General features: G+C 38.9%; 1 protein-coding gene across 1 annotated transcript in view; it reads left to right on the top strand.

Moving 5' to 3' along the window:
- Ppm1l (protein phosphatase, Mg2+/Mn2+ dependent 1L) overlaps window positions 1-18,783 on the top strand; it is a 295,643-nt gene that overhangs the window by 269,399 nt on the left and 7,461 nt on the right. Inside the window, exon 3 of the mRNA XM_015496402.2 lies at window positions 16,919-17,080. Within this exon, the coding sequence (XP_015351888.2) occupies window positions 16,919-17,080 (162 nt within the window). The remainder of the gene's footprint in view (window positions 1-16,918; window positions 17,081-18,783) is intronic.

The raw sequence follows: 18,783 nt of genomic DNA, 5'->3' as shown, positions 1-18,783 counted from the left end.
TCTAAAGCTGATCCTGGATCTCAGGCAACATTTACCCCCTTTGGAAATTAGGTATGAATCTACTATGTTTAGGTCAGAGATAAGTTAATGCATTTGTGTGCCTTCTCTAAGGCCGTGTGAATTTGCCACAGTCCATGATCATAGTTTGAAAAGTATTATCTGGCCAATTGCTAATACTTAATGAAAGGCATTCTTTTATCTCCAGATAACTCTTTGCTTTTTTCCTTTGCATTAAGACATTTTATTCAAGAAGTGACACTTCATTATTTTTTAATTAAAAGTTTTGAGTACAATGCATAGTTTGATAATTATCTCTAAATTATTGCCTTAGAGATTTAATTCTTAAGTAGTGCTGAGACACTCCTTCACCTTTTTAAATGCTCCTCAGCTGGATGTTATTCAGCCATCATATCAAGTGACTGGTATAACATGTGTTCTTAATTTAAGATCCTTATGGCTTGGAATTTTCTGTTGCACATTAGTTTAAATTTGCAAGCAGGTAAGAGTAACATATTTCCTGACTCTCCATAAGGTTAAACATGTGCACTGAAAATAGAATAAGAGAAAATCAAGTATGGTAATTTACTTTCTACAGTACTATAATTGGGCACTAGAGCATATGGTCAAAATCTTCACTATTAATTAAGTAATCACAGAAAATTCCATATGGATGATTTTTGAACATTCTAAAGTCAGACTGAGAATTTGTTTTTTTTCATGTTTTCTTTCTAAACACCATTTTCTTAAATGGTATGTAGATATCTGTTAATATTTGCAACTCAGTAATGTTTAAGAGCTTTGACATTTCTTAATGTCAGTAATTTCCATGTTGAGATTTGACATATATTTGGACTCATGTTCAGGTCTTCATCATTTAAAAAATTATAATAGTCTCTCTCAAATATGAAAGAAAAAATAATACCCTCTCATTCATTCATTTATTTAGCTTCCCACCATACCATATACATACATATAACTCATACCTACACAAATGGAAGCCTTTCTCCCACTTTGTTTGGCTTTCTTATTTCCATCAGTCAAAACTCAGCTCAGATACCTGCTCCTCCTTCTCCTGTTTTCTATTCTAGCCCCCTGTTCCATTAAACCATGACTTCTTCACCTTGGAACTGTATCTTTTGTTTCTGATTTCCCAGTACCTACCAGAATGCCTGGCATAGCAGAAAGTACTTGTGAAATGCCTCCTCAATGAACAAATAACTTTATCCTCCAGACTAGCTTGAAGATGAGTTTAGAGGTTGTTTTGGTCAACTTTTTCACTGCTGTGACTAAAAGACCTGAGAAGAACAATTTTAGGGGAGGAAAAGTTAATTTGGGAGCTCATGATTTCAGAGGTTTCAATCAAGAGAAGCCAGCTCCATTCCTCAGGGCTCGGAGGCGGAAACATCATGGTGGAAGACTGTGGCAGAGGGAAGTGGCTCATATGATGATCAGAAAGCGGAAAGAGACTCTACTTGCCAGGCACAAATTACCCCAAAGACATGCCCCCAAGGACCCACCTCCTCTAGCCTTACCCTACATGTGCCTTCAGTTGACACCCAGTTAATGCCATCAGGGATTAATTCACTGATTGGGTTAAAGCTTTTATAACCCAATCGTTTTTCATCTAAATCTTCTTGTGTGGTCTCACACATGAGCTTTGAAGGGAACACCTCACATCCAAACCATAGCAGAGGCTGTATGAACATCATTCATAAGATCGACAAGACCAGCAGGGTACTGGGGCACATGTCTGTAATCCCAGCAGCTCAGGAGGCTGAGGTAGGAGTATTTCGAGTTCAAAGTCAGCCTTAGCGATGAGAAAGTGCTAAGCAACTCAGTGAGACCCTGTCTCTAAATAAAATACAAAATAAGGCTGGGGATGTGGCTCAGTGGTTGAGTGTCCCTGAGTTCAATCCCTGGTACCACCCCACCCCACCCCCCAAAAAAGAAAAAAATATCTACAAGAGTCTTATTGCAGCCAGTGTTGCAGAAGCCCAGCAAATCAGGAACAATGCCACTAGGGAATCACAAGCTGAGGCACACTCCCTCCCCAAATCCTTGCCACCTAACAGTTTGTGCTGTCCATGGGCCTGGACCACCAACTCCATGTAAGGGAACTCCCCAAAACTTTTTGATTAGTAAAGAACTACGAAAAGCAAAATATAGGGCTAGGGCTGTAGCTCAGTGGTAGAGCGCTTGCCTAGTATGTGTGAGGCACTAGGTTAGATCCTCAGCACCACATAAAAATAAACAAATAAAATAAAGGCATTCTGTCCATCTACAACTATAAAAAATTTTTTAAAAAGCAAAATATATAGACAAAATTTCCCTGATAAAGCTCTAAACAACATTCAATTACATGAATCATGCTTAATGGTAAAAAACATTACTTTTCATTCAAGTCAGAGGTTGACTACATTTGCCTGGAAAATAGGGTGGTGACAAGTGGAAAAAAAAACTACCTCCAGTTCAACAGAATGGGCCCAAAAGGGCAGTGGGTCTCTGAGAAGTTTCATTTCTCAGCTGTCAACCAGTGGGAGGACTTTCCAGGGATCCTATGGGTAGGGTTTAAATAAATGGAGGTTGTGCCCCTTGAAGTGCTCTTATCAGTTCAAAAGATGCCATCCCTATGAGTAGCAGTTAAGGTCAAAAGAATATTTAGATCTAGTTAGAGCTTAGTCTTCCCTGATTAATTATAGAATCTCCTTGTTCTTAACTGACCTGGCTAGCTCCTCTATCAGCTATGTTCACATAACTCATGCCTTGAGGGTCCACTTGAACTCTTGGGACTATAACTCCTAAGACTTTCTTTTCATGCTTGGAAAATAGAAGTCTTTTCATTTTATTCATCAGAGGCTCAAACTAGCAGTCTGGAATATACTTCAGGTTTGGGGAGGTGCCCAGACTTTTGGGACTGAGCAGTTGAAACACAACTTACGTTCTGGCTCAGTGGCAAGCCAGACAATATTCTTGAATTGGTTTCTCAATCCCTGAGCCTCTTGCCTTATTTGGTAATGAAAATTGGTAATGTCACTCAGGGTCCTTGAAAAAAGGATTTGGTATCACTTTGCAAACTCCAAAGACTGACCAACGCTCTCTCTGGTGCACTGGAAACATTGCATTCTAAATGCCCTAAGCCCCTTTCACAATGACAATCTCATGGAACCAGGAGAATATATGATTGATAATATTTTTCCAAACTAGGCAGCAACTCTCCTTCACTTATCTCTTGGGCTTTTCACTTCCTTATTGTAGTTGGCCTCCAGGGAAATCACATGCTTTTTCTCCTGTTCAGCCATGAATTCAAAAGCAAATTTTAGGGCAGCTGCAGTTGTGGCTCAGCGGTAGCATGCTTGCTTAGCATGTGCAAGGCATAGGGTTGGATCCTCAGCACCACATAAAAATAAACAAATAAAGGTATTGTGTCCAACTACAACTAAAAAATATTTTTTTAAAAAAGCAACTTTTAAAAACCATTTTATACATCATTTGTATACTATACCAGAAAGATTTCTTTGAACATCTAGTTTGTATATTACTGTATGATATTTTAGTGGCATAAAGCAAATATAAACTTTAAAGAATCTTTAAGTAAAGCTCTTTTGCTACCAAACCTGACTGCTTCCTCTCCACACTCTTAATACAGTTCTGTATCTTGCAGATATTTTTAAAAGCTTGATTTAGGGTATTAAACTTGGAATCAAAATCCAGTTTTTCTGTTTAAATACTGCAATCTTCGTGAGCTTCTTGTTCCCTGTCTGTGGGATGGGCAATTGTAAGAGATGGTGATGGCATTCAGGAAACCATAATAAACCGTAGTCTGTTTTAGTTAAGGTCTCTGGGATTTTTTAATAATGATTCCCTCAAGAGATTATAGTTCTCTACAGCTTGGGAAAGGTTAGGCCTTCCGGATCTCCAAATGTTTGTCTGTTTAGATAAGGTTCCCCTGTGTTTCAATTTTATAGCTCCTGGATTTTTCTTGGTGCATAGAACTGATGTCTTTCATTGTCCTTTCCCACTACTCACCTGTTCATGGCTAACTAACCTACCTAATACCAAGAGTTACCATTTCTACATTGGGGAGCAGCAGTTCTAGACAGTTGTCTGCTTCCCACTTGACTGTCCAGGCTAGCTTCTCATTCACCCCTTTCCTTTATACTGAGACAGGTTTATGACTTCCCAGGCTTTGTCTTAGGAAGTGTGGTCCATCTTCTCTTCTTTCAGCTCCACATAATTCTTGGAGATCCATAAATCAAAGACTCCCTCTTTTCTTCTTCATCTCCCTTTCATCTCCCACTACTATCACTCTGCTACCTGTCCAGCTTTACTGGTCAAGGAGAGCAGGAAGAGAAGACTTATGGCCAGGAAAATTAATGTTTGCTCCAGTTTCATATACCAATGGACTAAATAACTGTGGCTGATACTCAAAAGATATTTTTCCCTTGCCGAGCACCATGGTACACATAATCCCAGCGGCTTGGGAGGCTGAGGGAGGAGAATTTTGAGTTCAAAGCTAGTCTCAGCAGCAGCAAGGCAATAAGCAACTCAGTGAGACCCTGTCTCTAAATAAAATACAAAATAGGGCTGGGGATGTGGCTCAGTGGTCGAGTGCCCTGAGTTCAATCCCCAGTGCCCCCCACCAAAAAAAAAAAAAAAAAAAAATTTCCCTTGAGAATATTGTCTCTTTGTGAGTTTCCATGATCTCCTTGAAACTCAAAACTAAGTATAACTATTTATTTATTTTTGCATTTCAGCCATAGCAATCCTAATCTACCTTGTGGTAATAAGTGCCTTAAACTGAACTGAGGAAGTTCATGTAAATGAAAAGGAACAGAAACTTCAATTAATATCTCCAAATATCATCCTATGAACACAAGTATGTGTAAATAGAATTATAGCTCTCTGTAAAGGAATTAAATAAGTGTAACTCAGTAACCTCAAAGGCCATGTTTGTTCTTAGTTGAAACTATAGGCAAGAAGGTGGATTCTACACTAAGAGGAAAAAAGTCAAAGAATGTGTTTCTGTTAAGAACCAGATGAATCAGGCTATGTCTTTTGTTTCCAGTTTTTTCCTATCCTTTTTCTCTCTTCTTTCTCCTCTCTGCCTTGTATTAAAAGGCAAATGCCCCTTTTAATAAAACTCCATTTTGGAATCACCTGTTATACCCCAACTCCCATGGCATTCATAAAAAAGCAGAGTCAATACTTGTAATTTTCTGGGAACACTAAATAAAAGTGAGACATCACACTGAAGATAACATTCAAATAGCATGAAGATGTAAAAATATATATATATATATATTTTTACATCTTTTTTTGACATATCATACATTTGATTCAACGTGCCCGATCTTGTCTGATCTCCATACTCTTAATACAGTTCTGTATCTTGCAGATATTAAAATATATATATATATATCTCCAGTGCTTGTCTAACTTAGGTAGGAAGAATCAAAGCAACCGTGAAATTAATTTTATTTATCATTAATAGATACTACACTTAGAGTTCAGGTTGTGGTTATGTAATTATAAATTAATTTCAGGAGCTTGTCATAATGGGAACTAAATGTCACAGATAGTTATGAGCAGTATGTTAATGAGTATCACAGAAGCTTATACCTCCGAAAAGTCATGCCCGGAGGGTTTACATGAAGGCTTTTGCAGCAAAAGGACCTACTTTGGCTTGTGAAAGTCATGTGAACAGTTTTAAGAGGAAGCTCTCTTTAACATGTCATACTTAAATAAAAAAGAACCAGTGCCCACAGGCTGCACCCAAGTGTGAAATAAACATCACTATTACAGCAGTTGAAATGTGAAGTTAAAGAACACTTCAGATTCAAAATAGTATTCATAAAAATCAGATGACAAATCTATACTTAACTCTGATGAAGTGTGAAAATTAAATGAATACTCCATCTGATTCTGAAAGCTTGAATTATGACTGTCCCTTCCCACTAATGCGATTTTTTTTCTTGTTTACTCACATAGGGTAGAAAAGATCTTTCTGGTACTCATACCCTGGCTCTCATTTCTTCTAGTCATCTTATTGATGACTATGTTTGCTGGGGAAGAGCCCAAGGATAACTAAACCCAGAATTAAATAATATAACACTAGGATTTAAAATAATAGAATTTGTCATCCTGCTGATAGCTTCACATGCAGCCATTGTCAAACTCAATGGTTGATATTTTTGCTTATGCAGAAATCTCAAAGAGGAAAAGAAAAATCTCTTTTGTAATTGATTCTTACAAAATGTTATTCTCTTAGCCTGTGGTGAGAGGAAGCACTTTGTGTGTGTGTGTGTATCATGCTAGGGTTAGGAGCTGAATGGCCTTGTGCATATGAGGCACACACTCTACCAACTGAGCTATATCTCCAGCCCCTAGGAAGCACAATGTGGGGTACCTTGGTCTGTGCCCAGTCCATAAGCCTCCTTGCTAATACTAGGTATGTCTCATCACTGCTTTGTGGAAGCCCACAAAGATAGTTTGCCATCCTGGTACCTCAGATCTTGATGGAAAATCTTTATTTATTCTTAGTAGTACCCTCTGGCCTTGGGTGTGTTGTTAATGTTCTGCTGGAATTCCTCACAGACTGCCGCAACACACAACTGAGTCAGTCAGGATCACTCCAGGTGAATTGGTCTGGTTACTAAATAACCACACAGAGACAGAAAATACCTTTTTTGGGGTTCAGTGATGGCTCCTCAACCTCAGCTCCCACAATGGAGGCCAGAGAGGCAAGCAAAAGAGAGAAAGCATGCCTGAAACCATCCTATTTATTGGGGGAAAAGACATTCGAGAAAGTTCCACCCAAACAAGGCAAGGGATTATGTTGAGAGCCACAGCCAAAGGGGCCCCAGCAAACTTCCAGCTGCCGGCTGATGATTGGCCCACAGCGGCCCCAACAACATCTAGCGGATTGGCTCCTCTGCGGTGATGCTCATTGGGCTGTTTCCCTGCCCTTTCAGACCACGGAGCTGCTCATTGGGGGACTTTTTTGGCTCCGCCCACGTGACCCAGCCAATCGGCCTCAAGAGCAGGAGGATTGTGGGAGGTGGAGAGAAGCTTGTGTGAGAGAGAGAGGCTTGTGGAAAGCCGGTGGTGGCAGTTGAGGCTCTGAGGGTTTTTCCTGAGAGGCTGTTTTGTTTGGCGTGTGTGGTTCTAAAAATAAAGTTAGTTTCTTTTGACAAGTGGCTCCTGATTGTGCCCAGCCAGACTGCGGCAGGATTAGGTTTCAGGGGGTTGCTTGGTGATGTCTTGTGGTCAGCAGATTGACTGACATCTTGAAAGTCACACCCATCTCAGATGCTGTGTGGGGAATCTTAGGCAGAACGAGCGAAAATGAAACATACATCAAACAGCACAGTTAGAGCAGCAACCGCAGTCCAGTCCCCGCCCCTGTACTCAAATGCGCCTAGCTCACACAACCCACGGCTGGCTCACAACAACAGACTAACCCTATCTTGTGGTATTTTTGTTCCTTGGATTAGTGGGGGCAGGATACAGCCTATAGGCAGTATTATCCATATCCTAGTGCATGTTTGTACTACACAGCAATAAAAGGCACCATTCACACTGGTCATTGTCTTGTCAATTTGAGTATGTATTATGGCCATTTTTGGAGCTATCTTTTCTCTGATTCACAGGAAACAATAAATATGAGGTAGCAACATCCTGGCAATAGACTGTCTGATTCTTCCTCGAGCTAGCTGTGTGATCTTGAGCTAACCACATAATCTTAGTCGTACCACCTGTAAAATGGAGATAATAATATACCTCATTGATTGCTATGAGAATTTTAAAAAATTATATATTCTAAGAACTGAGCATATAGCCTGACACCTAGTGAATGCTCAATTATGACAGCCCTTGATTTGGCCCATATATGTCCTTACACACAGATAGGTCTCTTTCTAGTCACTTTCCATCAACTTCTTTTAACATAAATTAATTTTTAAATTTATAACTATGAGATGCATTATAGTGGAGCTATCAATTTGTGGTATGAATCATTAATTAGTATTAATTTAATAACCTTATGCATAGAGCCAGACTAATGTGTCAGGTGATTATCTTGACTGAGCCATATGACTCTGAAGAGGGCCTGCTTCTGAGCATATTTGAGCAGGGATTGCAAGAACTTAGGCAATAAAAGAGAGAAAAAGAGTGAAGAAGGAAGGTTAGAGCTTACTGTTTCATCTTTCAGACCAGATATCAACCCTGACAAGTCTGTTTGTGCCATGGCATTAATTTTATTAGAGGAAAGACTGATGAAAAGCTCTAATCAAGGCAAGCTTTGTGGAGGGCTGAAAGATTATTCAGACAGGAATGGGGAACCAGGGATGTTTTCTGAGAGCCAGCTTGTACTTTATCTGTGTTGCAGGACAGAGCTGATTACAGTGTTGGCTGTGGAGGGTGGGCCTGCAAACTTCTGCTGAAAGTGATCTTATCATTCCTATGTGATACTTTCGTGAATTAACTTTTTCAACTACTCTTTTTTTCAATATGTTGTGCACCAGTATAATTTCTGTCAGTCATCAGGCCCTGAAATTGTGTTATTTAACTAACATTCATTGTCAAATCTTTACCAGATAAACCAATTTTATTTCTCCCAACCCTGTAAATGTGGATTCTCCTATGTTGCATATAATGAATGGTCCTTTGTTCTGTAACACCTCCACTGAAATCCTCAAAATAAGAAGAATGTGTGTGTCTGTCTGTCTGTCTGTCTGTCTTCCTCCCTCCACACTTTTTTCTCTTTCATAAGAAAGAAATATATCAATTTTCCTTATTCTCATACAAGAGACCTAATGTTACAGAAGGGAATCACTATTAGCATGAACAATCTAGTATTGTGTAGGTGAATGTCCACATGCATTATTAAGCAAGGCTTATAAGGGCAGACTGTTTCCTCAGAGTAGAAGAATTAACAGCACTGCTCAGAGATGTAGCACAGCCATGCAGGGGGAACCTAAAGACAGCTAAGGCTCACTTGTCTGTCACCAAGACACTGATAGATAGTCACTGATGTTTGAATGTGAATCTGGACTTGAACTATTAAAAGTGTTGCTGTCATCATTGTCACCACTATCCCTCTCAGCCTTTTTCTATCTGTACCATCTGATTCTCTGTAGCCTTATTGTTAGTTCTCTTTTCTTCTGTTTCATATCTTATATACTTAGCTTTATGCAGTAAATATGCTCCTGGGGCTGGGATTGTGGCTTAGTGGTAGAGTGCTCACCTAGCACTGGCGCGACCCAGGTTTGATTCTCAGCACCACATAAAAATAAAGGCATTGTGTTGTGTCCATCTACAAAAAAGATTCTCTCTCTCTCTCTCTCTCTCTCTTTAAAAAAAAAGTATGCTCCTGAAATGTTATTAATAAAATGTGGTTTTAGAACTCTTTTTTTATATTTATTTTTTAGGTGTAGATGGACAAAACACAATGCCTTTATTTCTATGTGGTGCTGAGAATCAAACCTGGGTCCCGCCTGTCCTAGACTAGCGCTCTACCACTGATCCCCCACAATCCCAGCCCCTAAACTGTGGTTTTAAATAGCATATAAAATTAACTTTGGCTTGGGGAATATAGCTCAGTAGTACAGCATTCGCCTGGCATGCATCCCCTAAAAAAAAAAAAAAAAAAAAAAATTCTTTTTCTAATACAGAAAAGTATGAAAAAGCCAACAAAAATGCCCCAACTCCCTTCACCTAGATAACTGTTAACATTTTAAAGTAAAAACATATATATTTACATGATTAGAATATATAATACACATGTTATATTTAGGTAGTATCAAGGTATAAATTGAAAAGCAGCCCCATTTTTCTTACCCTCTTTCCAATCCTCAGCCAAGCAGGACACTATGAATCTGTGCATTGTACAAAGCACTATCGTTCTGACCCTAAAAGGGACTTTCAGTCTAATGGTCAAAAAATAATAAACAACACATGTAAATGGAATTATATGTGATATGCAGTCATTTGGCCACTAGGCAACCATGAGATATGATGCAAACATTACCCTTAGCTATGGAACCTATGTAACTGTCATAATCTCCTCTCCCTTCCACTAACCATGTGATTTTAAACAAATACCTAAGATCTCTTTGTCCAGCTTGTGCATTTGTAAGTTGTGTGTGAGGGGCAAAGCGCTAGGAAGTGATCTTGGCCAAATTATATTGTTATATTGTGTGCATGTACAAATATGTAGTAACAAATCCCATCATTACGTACAACTCGGATGCACCAATAAAAAAACATGGAAAGAGAAAAGTTGTGTATGATCATTTCTCTCTGATGAGTTTTGAAAATTGAACAGGTAAGAAAGCACTTCATAACCTATAAAGCAGACCATAAATGTGAGATTTCATTGTTATAACTACTGTTAGGCACAGGTATACTGTGGAGAATCATTTTGTGGGGGAAGCTCAAGAGTATAGGATCACAAACTGCTACCCCAAATTTGACTCACAATTGCCTTTTGTTTGGCTTGCACTATTTTTTTTAAATAAAAAAATGTTTAAAAATCAGAAGAGTTTATATAGAAATGGCTTCCTCTGAAAAATCTGAGAGATTCTTCACATGGGCCTACATCTCTGCATGTAGGTCATTTGACCCAGTCATCCCACTCTTGAGTTTATACCCAAACTTAAAATCAGCATCTTACAGTGATACAGCCACATCAATGTTTATAGCAGCTCAATTCACAATAGCTAAACTATGGAACCAACCTAGATGGCTAAGGAGCTGTGGTCCCTCTCCAGTTTGCCATATGCCCCACCACTCCCAAACACTGAAGTATGATGTCAGTTGCCAGTTACCATCATGTTTGCCCTTAGACTAGAAAGATGTTTTAGAATACCCATTCCTGTCAAAAATAGTGGGGAAAGTTTTTCCTAGAAGGTCATAAGATTCTTTTATATATATAACCTACTTTCTTGAAGACATTGGAGTTTACAATTTCAGTTCAATACACAAATATTCAAGCTGAAAGATGCCTGGAAGTGAAGTTAACTTCCTCTTGTTTTGGAGTTCCAGAGAAGTTAAATTATGTAATGTAAATAAAATGTTTAACATTATAACAAATGCTTAAGTGGCAGGCAGCCTCTATCATCATTATTGTTGCTAGGGTAATAATTCTGGATTGCTAGAATAAGTCCAGAATAGGTTTTCTTGTGTACCCTTACTTTGTGTGTTTCTCACAAGTTAAATCAAAGGAGAGAATGCTAGTTTTAAAAAATAGACTGATAAAAAATAAATAAATAAATAAATAAAAATAGACTGATGAGTAATTGACATTGATGAGTTTTTCCCTATGGAAAATAAGAATTACCAAGATAACACCTAAAGTACTTATTTTTGCAAATCAAAACTACACTGTGATTCCATTTTACTCCAGTCAGAATGGCAATTATCAAGAATACAATCAACAATAAATGTTGGCAAGGATGTTGGGGGAAATGTACACTCCATTGCTGGTGGGATTGCAAATTGGTGCAACCACTGTGGAAAGTAATATGGAGATTCTTCTGAAAACTTGGAATGGAACCACCATTTGACCCAGTCATCCCACTCTTAGTTTTATACCCAAACAATTTAAAATCAGCATCCTACAGTGATGCAGCCACATCAATGTTTATAGCAGCTCAATTCACAATAGCTAAACTATGGAACCAACCTAGATGCCCTTCAACAGATGAATGGATAAAGAAACTGTGGTGTATATACACAATGGAATATTACTCTGCCTTAAAGAAGAATGAAATTATGGCATTTGCCAGTAAATGAATGGACCTGGAGAATATTATGCTAAGCGAAATAAGCCAATCCCAGAGAACCAAAGGCTGAATGTTTTCTCTGATATGCAGATGTTAATTCACAATAAGGCATGGGGGAGAATAGTGGTATTTTGGACTAAACAGAGGGGAGTTAAGGGAGGGGAGGAGCCATGGGGATAGGAATGATAGTAGAATGAATCCAAATTATCACCCTATGTGCATGTATGATTACATGACCTGTGTAATTCCACATCATGTACATCCAGATGAATGAGAAGTTATACTCCATTTATGTATGATGTGTCAAAATGCATTCTACTGTCATGTATAACTAATTAGAACAAATTTTTAAAAGTGCCTATTTTGCTGAATTACAAATGGGAGTCCAAAGCAGAGCCAGATTTTTTATATAAAGACCACCATGATACACTGTTATTGCTTCACAAGGTGGAGTGGCTTTGGAAGGTGTGGTGAGGATGGAGGCTTTCCTGTGTTTCCTTTGCACTGGACCAGGATCCTGGACTGGAGAAAAGAACTTGGGACACACTTGGGCTGAAAGTTCTCTCCTTGTATAAGCAGTGTGCATGGAAGCATGTGTTGTACTTGTACAGGGTATCATCATGTTTCAGCCAATGTATCAGATGTATTTTGCTTCAACAGAATAACTGCTTATATGGCACTGTGTGGGAGATGGTGTTCCACGTGGTATTGAACTGGGATGACCTGTCAGAGCAAGGCATCAGGAAATCAGCATAGTGTTAAGTCAGACCTTATGTGTGATTGCTTATTCATTCATCTATTTATTTATTCAACAAATATTGAGTGTCTTCGATATTCTAGACATTAGCATTAGAGTAGGGAAACAAGCAACACGCCTACCCTTGTGAAGTTTATGTTCTGTAGGGAAAGACTATGCTAAAGAAATGTTTTAAATAAACAAGGTATCTACATAATTGTGTGTTATGAGGGCAATAAGGGCAATAAAGGAAATAAAGAAGATCCTTGTTAGAGAAGCCTTCTCTGAAGATGTCATACTTGACCTAAGATAATACCATATGCATAAGTTACATAAGTCAGCCAATGTCAAGGACAGAGTAAATACCAGGCAGAGGGATCACCAAGTACAAAGGCCCAAAGATGACAAAAGACTTGCCATGTTTGAGCAACAGAAGGGAGACCTTGAGCAAGAGAATAAGAATTGCCATTTGGGGGGGGGGCAAAGCCACACAGAACCTGCCACCATTGTTTTCCACTTGGACTACTGAAATAGCCACTGGTTGAAATTACAGTGGCCTGCACTAGTCAATGCAATGAGAGCAAGAGACTGGAAGAATTTAAGATATATTTTGCAGGTTAGAGTGACTGACAGAGCTTAATGACAATGTCTGAAATGAGGAAAAGAGAAAAACCAAGGATGCCGCATAGGTTTCTGCTTGAGCAACTGAGGAGAGATTATGGTGCCATTTTTCTGAGCCTTCAAAGGCGAATAGCTTGCCAGACCTCACTTAGCTAAGACACTGAATTCTACTCTGTGTGAACTCACTTCTTTAGGATTTTTTAAAACTCAGGTGGCAGGTGTGGTCACACCTGTAATTCTAGCAACTCAAGAGGCTGAAGCAGGAGGATCAAAAGTTCAAGGCCAGCCTCAGCAACTTAGCAAGACCCTGTCTCAAAATGAAAAATAAAAATGGTGAGATGTGGCTTAGTGGTAAAGCACCCCTGGGTTCAATCCCTTGTACCAAAAAGGAAAATATAAAAACCTCTGTGAAGTTATAAAGTTAAATTTCAAAGATCTTTTTTAGAGTTTCAAATAAATTTTCATCTATATTAAATTGTTAATCTAGAAACATTCTGATGTTCAGAATTAAGCAATATTGGCAAACCTATTGTTTGTTTTTTTGTTGTTGTTGTTGTTTTTGTTTTTTTGGTGTGTGTGTGTGTTTGATTGATTGTAAATAAATGGTACTATAATGGAATAATTCATTTACCTCAAAGCAATAGCCAGAATACTGGGGATGTTTTATCTCAGCATACAAAACAAGTGGTTTTCTGAATTTTTTTCCAGCCTAATACTTTTCTGGAATTTCTCAGCAACAGAGCAGCTTGTAAGAAAAATTAGATTATAAACTGTGTCTTACAAATATGGACTAAGACTGCAAAGCCTGAACAACAAGGTGCTTGCATAAAGCATCCTGGTTTGTTTCTATTCTTGATATGTGGATACCCCTCATCCCCAGGTGCTCTGTAGCTTTATACAGATTATTTCTCTAGACTCACAAAGGACCCACCCAGGATATGGGCAGGGTTTTTCAGTAGAGAGGAAAATGGAGACATTTGGGTTGTATATTTCTACTATTTGGTCTCAGTCATTCTGGCCAGGTCGAAGACTCTTGCTAACATAGGTAATTCTTTACTAAAATCTGCATCATGAAATAGATCTTAACTGACCTATAGAAACAATGGCATTGTGTTCTTAACAAAAGCAGGTCATAAATCCTAAGTATATCCAATAGCATGTGAATACAGCGAAGCAGACACATTCTAAATCTCTCATCAATAAGTCCCTTATAGGACTGTGCCCCAAAATCAATTAGGGTAATAATAAGGAACAACAACAAATCAGACTCAGAAAACCTCTCATAGAAAAGGCATTTATTGTCTCACAGAACAAGACAGAGTGGTTCCAGGTTGGTTCTGCACTTCCATGATGCCCTTAAGATTTCAGGCTCTTTACCTATTTGCTTACCAACCCCTGCTTCTTGCCATACCCCTGAAGCATGTTCCCTAAGAGTGGCAGGAAAAGAGAAAGCCCCTAGTAGACACCCCTTGAGTCCTTGTCCATGGAGCACCCAGTTTCCCTCATTTAGATCCAATAGTATTATTCTCAACTTTTCCTCTTCTCTCTCATTCCCCCCATTCTCTATGACCTATCTATTCTGATTTAAAAATCTTCCCCCTGTGCTCACTACATTAATTCAGACCCTCATTGTCTGCTCTTACAACTTCCAGTTTATATGTCTTCTACATTGCCACTGGAGTGTTCTTTCAAAATATAAGTCTCATTTTGTTACTATTCTGCTTAAAACCCTTCAGTTATTCTTAGTCACAGATAGGATTAAATTTCAATTTTTTTTCTAGCTGCAGTAATGACTCCTTTTCCCCACCTTTAAAAATAAGAAAAAAAAAATACTAAAGGATGGCTCAATACAGCTAACAGATGTAGAGCTACCATGGTTGAAAAGTGGGTGGGAAAGGGGCCCATACCTCAGCCAGGTGGATCCCTTTCCTTCTGTTATGTGGAGGTCCCAGAGGCTTTCCCTGGAACAGCAGATAGAGAGAAATGCCTACTAGGCAGAAGGGTATGGACCTCAGGAGTGTCAGCCGTGCTAATATCATAGGCAAATGATATGGAATCTAAAGTCAGGGGAATGCTCACCCAGAGAGCATAGAGAGAAAGGAAGAGGGCCCTACAAAGAGAGGTTCAAAAGTTACATTGATACAATGCTCATAAACCATGTAACATCCAACAAAGCAGTGTTTCTGTTTCACATTTCAAACTTTAAGAATGTGTCTTAAAGGAAAATTTATGCTCTGATTATATCAGACAAGTTTACCCAATCAGATTCTTGAGAACAAAATAAGGATAGTTACAGACCAAAAAAATGCAACTTGTATCAAAACCTGAGATTAACAACTTCCAGTTATTTAATTTTTGATGGGCTTTTTGTTTGTTTGGTAGTGGATATTGAACCCAGGGTTTCACATATGCTGGGCAAGCGTTCTAACACTGAGCTACATCCCCAACCCTCCAGTTTGTTTGAAATGTGCTTGTGTTTACATTTTCGTTCTTATAGCTACTTTTTAAAAGAGGTACAAAATTGCTATGATAACCAAAGAGAATAGTCTCTGTTTTCACAAGGCTTTTCATATTAGAAATCCTGAGTTACAAACATTTCATGTCTTTCCATTTCTGATCAAGGTAGTTTTGTGTTAATTAAGCTTAAGAATAAAATTTCAAACAAATACAATATCCAAATATGTTAGTTATCATAACTATTCTCCTGCTACTGAAATCAACTTGCATTTATTTTTTGTTTATTTAAGAATTTAGTGTTTTTTGTTGTTCTGTGAAGACTAAACAGCTATTTAGATGCAGTTTACATTCTTGTTATGGAATATAACCTTCTTCATGAGGCCGGAGATGTTAAAGAACAATTTTATCAAGTAAAGGAGCTGTCAATTTGAGGCAAGAGATGAATGATTGTGCACTTTACAACTTATAGACAGTTGATATCATCAGAAAGGGAGGGAGGGATGGAGGAAACCGAAGGGAACTGGTCATGGCAGTTTCCAACCAGGCCATACTGTTAACTTTACTTGTTTTCATCCATTCTCAATTCAAAGAGGATTGAGGAAAGCTTGTCGTTAAGTATTTTGTGTGGGCTCTAGACAAACAGACCATCAGTCTTGCTTCCCCTTTGGCTCTATCTCCGATGCTCACTCCTGTCTACCTAGATCTCTTTCCTTCCATCACCATATGCTTTTCTGCTTCTACCTTTATAGCTTGCCCTCATCATACTGGAGCTGACCTGTTTCTTGTCACCATCTTTACTGTCAGATTTTGTACAGTCAGGCTCAACCTTTCCTGACGACAGCAGCTCCATTAGGGCACCACAGAGTACATTTGCCATTTCCCAGCTTTTCCTGCAACCCCACCTGAGGAGCCCACACTGCCCCCAACTTTCTCACATTTGTCTGGGACTTCTCAGAAACTGAGCACCAATCAGAAGCTGAAAATATGTACCAATTGTCTGGAGCTTCAAACTGATTTTGATTCTCTCCTAATCCTTTTAAACATGATGTTTTTAAATTAAGAGTAGCAGAGACAAAGTGATTTAGGAAAATGATAATGTTATTCTAGCCTATTTCAGTGCCACTCTAACATCGTTAAGAAAATTGACTGTCAGATTTGATCAATGTTGTTGAAATGAACTGTGATCATTCCCAGAGTAGCTGGAGTAAAATTCTCACCCAGCAGGAGCAGTTTTAATGACCGAAGAATAGTAACCAAGAGAAGCAACTGAACTTCAATGCATTGCTGACCTCATACCCTACCTCTCTCCTCTCTTTTTCAGGCACAACATGTTTGATTGCTCTGCTATCAGATAAAGACCTCACTGTGGCCAATGTGGGTGACTCACGAGGAGTCCTGTGTGACAAAGATGGGAATGCCATTCCCTTGTCTCATGATCACAAGCCTTACCAACTGAAGGAAAGAAAAAGGATAAAGAGAGCTGGTGAGATGTGACTACCTCTAGAGAATGTCTGCCATCTTGTTTGGTGGATAAAGGGCTTGCTTGGAGACCTCCTGGGCTAGAAATTAGTGGGTCACTACAGAGGCTGCTACTGAGGTAGCTGTGACTTTGTAATGTTTCCGCCCAAATAAATGGCCACTGAATTTGCCCCTCCTCATGACTAAATATTCCAGAAGGGAACCCCTTTTCCAGATTAATAAGATCTTTGGGCCATTGCTTCCTGCTTCATTCTTATCTCTTACCATATTCTGCTTCCCTTTAGTCATGCCAAATTACTAACCATTTCCCCAAATGACCTTTGTTTCTGATACCTCTCTGCCTTTGCAAGTGCCATTCCCACTCTTAGTGGATGACAATTACTTGTCCCTTGAGATTCAACTTCAAGATATCTTTTGGAAGCCTTCCATGTCACTGTGGCAAAGGCTCCCCCAGTCTAGGTTAGGTCTTCTGTCTTTCTACAGTATCCAAAGTGGTCCTCTTGGATCACCTTTCACAATGCATACATAGCTGTCTTATGTTCCTGACTGAGCTCTTTGAGGGCAAGAACTGAGTCTTGTTCATCTCCATCACTAAGTTCAGTGATTAGTATAATAAATATTTCAGAGCATGGTGGAAGGGTCCCTTATTAATTTGTCCAACACGCCCTCTACCCAAAAAATTTCTCATGGAGTTTACATTCTGAAATTGGCCTAGGAGTGGGGAATGGATCAGATAGATGTTAACCAAAAAAATTAATTAGTAAAAATAACCAACTTATATAGAATATTGCAAGGTGATAACTGCTATGGAGAGACATAAAGCTGGTATGGGAATGGGGAGTGTCAGGAAATTGCAGTTTTATGAAAAGTGGTCCATATTAGCTTCACTAAATTGACATTTGGACAAAGACTCCAAGGAGGATTATCAGTTGATTATTCTATTTTCAAAACTAGATTTGGGATAGTCTGTGGAAGGAAAGAATTCCTTTGCTCCACAGACTGACAACTTCATGACACACAAGGCAGCAGACCAGCTGGAAGTGCAATGCTCAGGCACACTAGTCTCTAACCAGCATGGATCCCTGCTGTCTGCAGTTTGACTCTCAATCTCTGTAGGTCAGCTTCTGCCCAATGAGTAAATGAAGTGAATCTAATGCACATTTAAGTTTTCACAGTAGGACTCTGTACTATGGAGTCAAAAAGTATTTGCATTTTATTACAAGCCCTTGCTTCAGTGACTGCTTGAGATGCAGAATAGTTTTGAATAAAAGCTTTTGGTCAGATTTCTGTTGATGAGATGGAACAAACAATGATTTCAGACATCTATCAAGGCTTGATGAGCTCCAGGAAGTGTTAGCAAAAGGCTCTGACTTCCTTAAGTGTGAAGGTAGCATCTCCCCACAACTGCCCTCTGTGAGCCTGGATTTAAGATCCAGGTGGCCCACTCTGTTGTGGGCTGATCATTCAGAAAAAACTCTCAGTCCAAATTTGGTCCAAATTGGAGAGCCTTTATTAGCCATCTGGCTATGCCCACCTCTGTGCACACAAACTTTTAAGGATAAAAATCATTTCACCCTGTGCAGGAGTCTGCAACTAGGTAAAGCAAGCTTGGTTTCAGAAGCTAAATCTAACAGTTATGTGGGCTGTTACAATGTTACAAGTATCTGTCTGCAGTAGCTGGGGATTTTTTTTTTTTTTTTTTTTTGT

Source organism: Marmota marmota, unplaced genomic scaffold (genome assembly GCF_001458135.2).
Source record: "Marmota marmota marmota unplaced genomic scaffold, marMar, whole genome shotgun sequence".
Lineage (NCBI taxonomy): Eukaryota > Metazoa > Chordata > Mammalia > Rodentia > Sciuridae > Marmota > Marmota marmota.
Note: the sequence above shows the minus strand (reverse complement) of the source record. Positions and strands in the feature narration are given on the sequence as shown.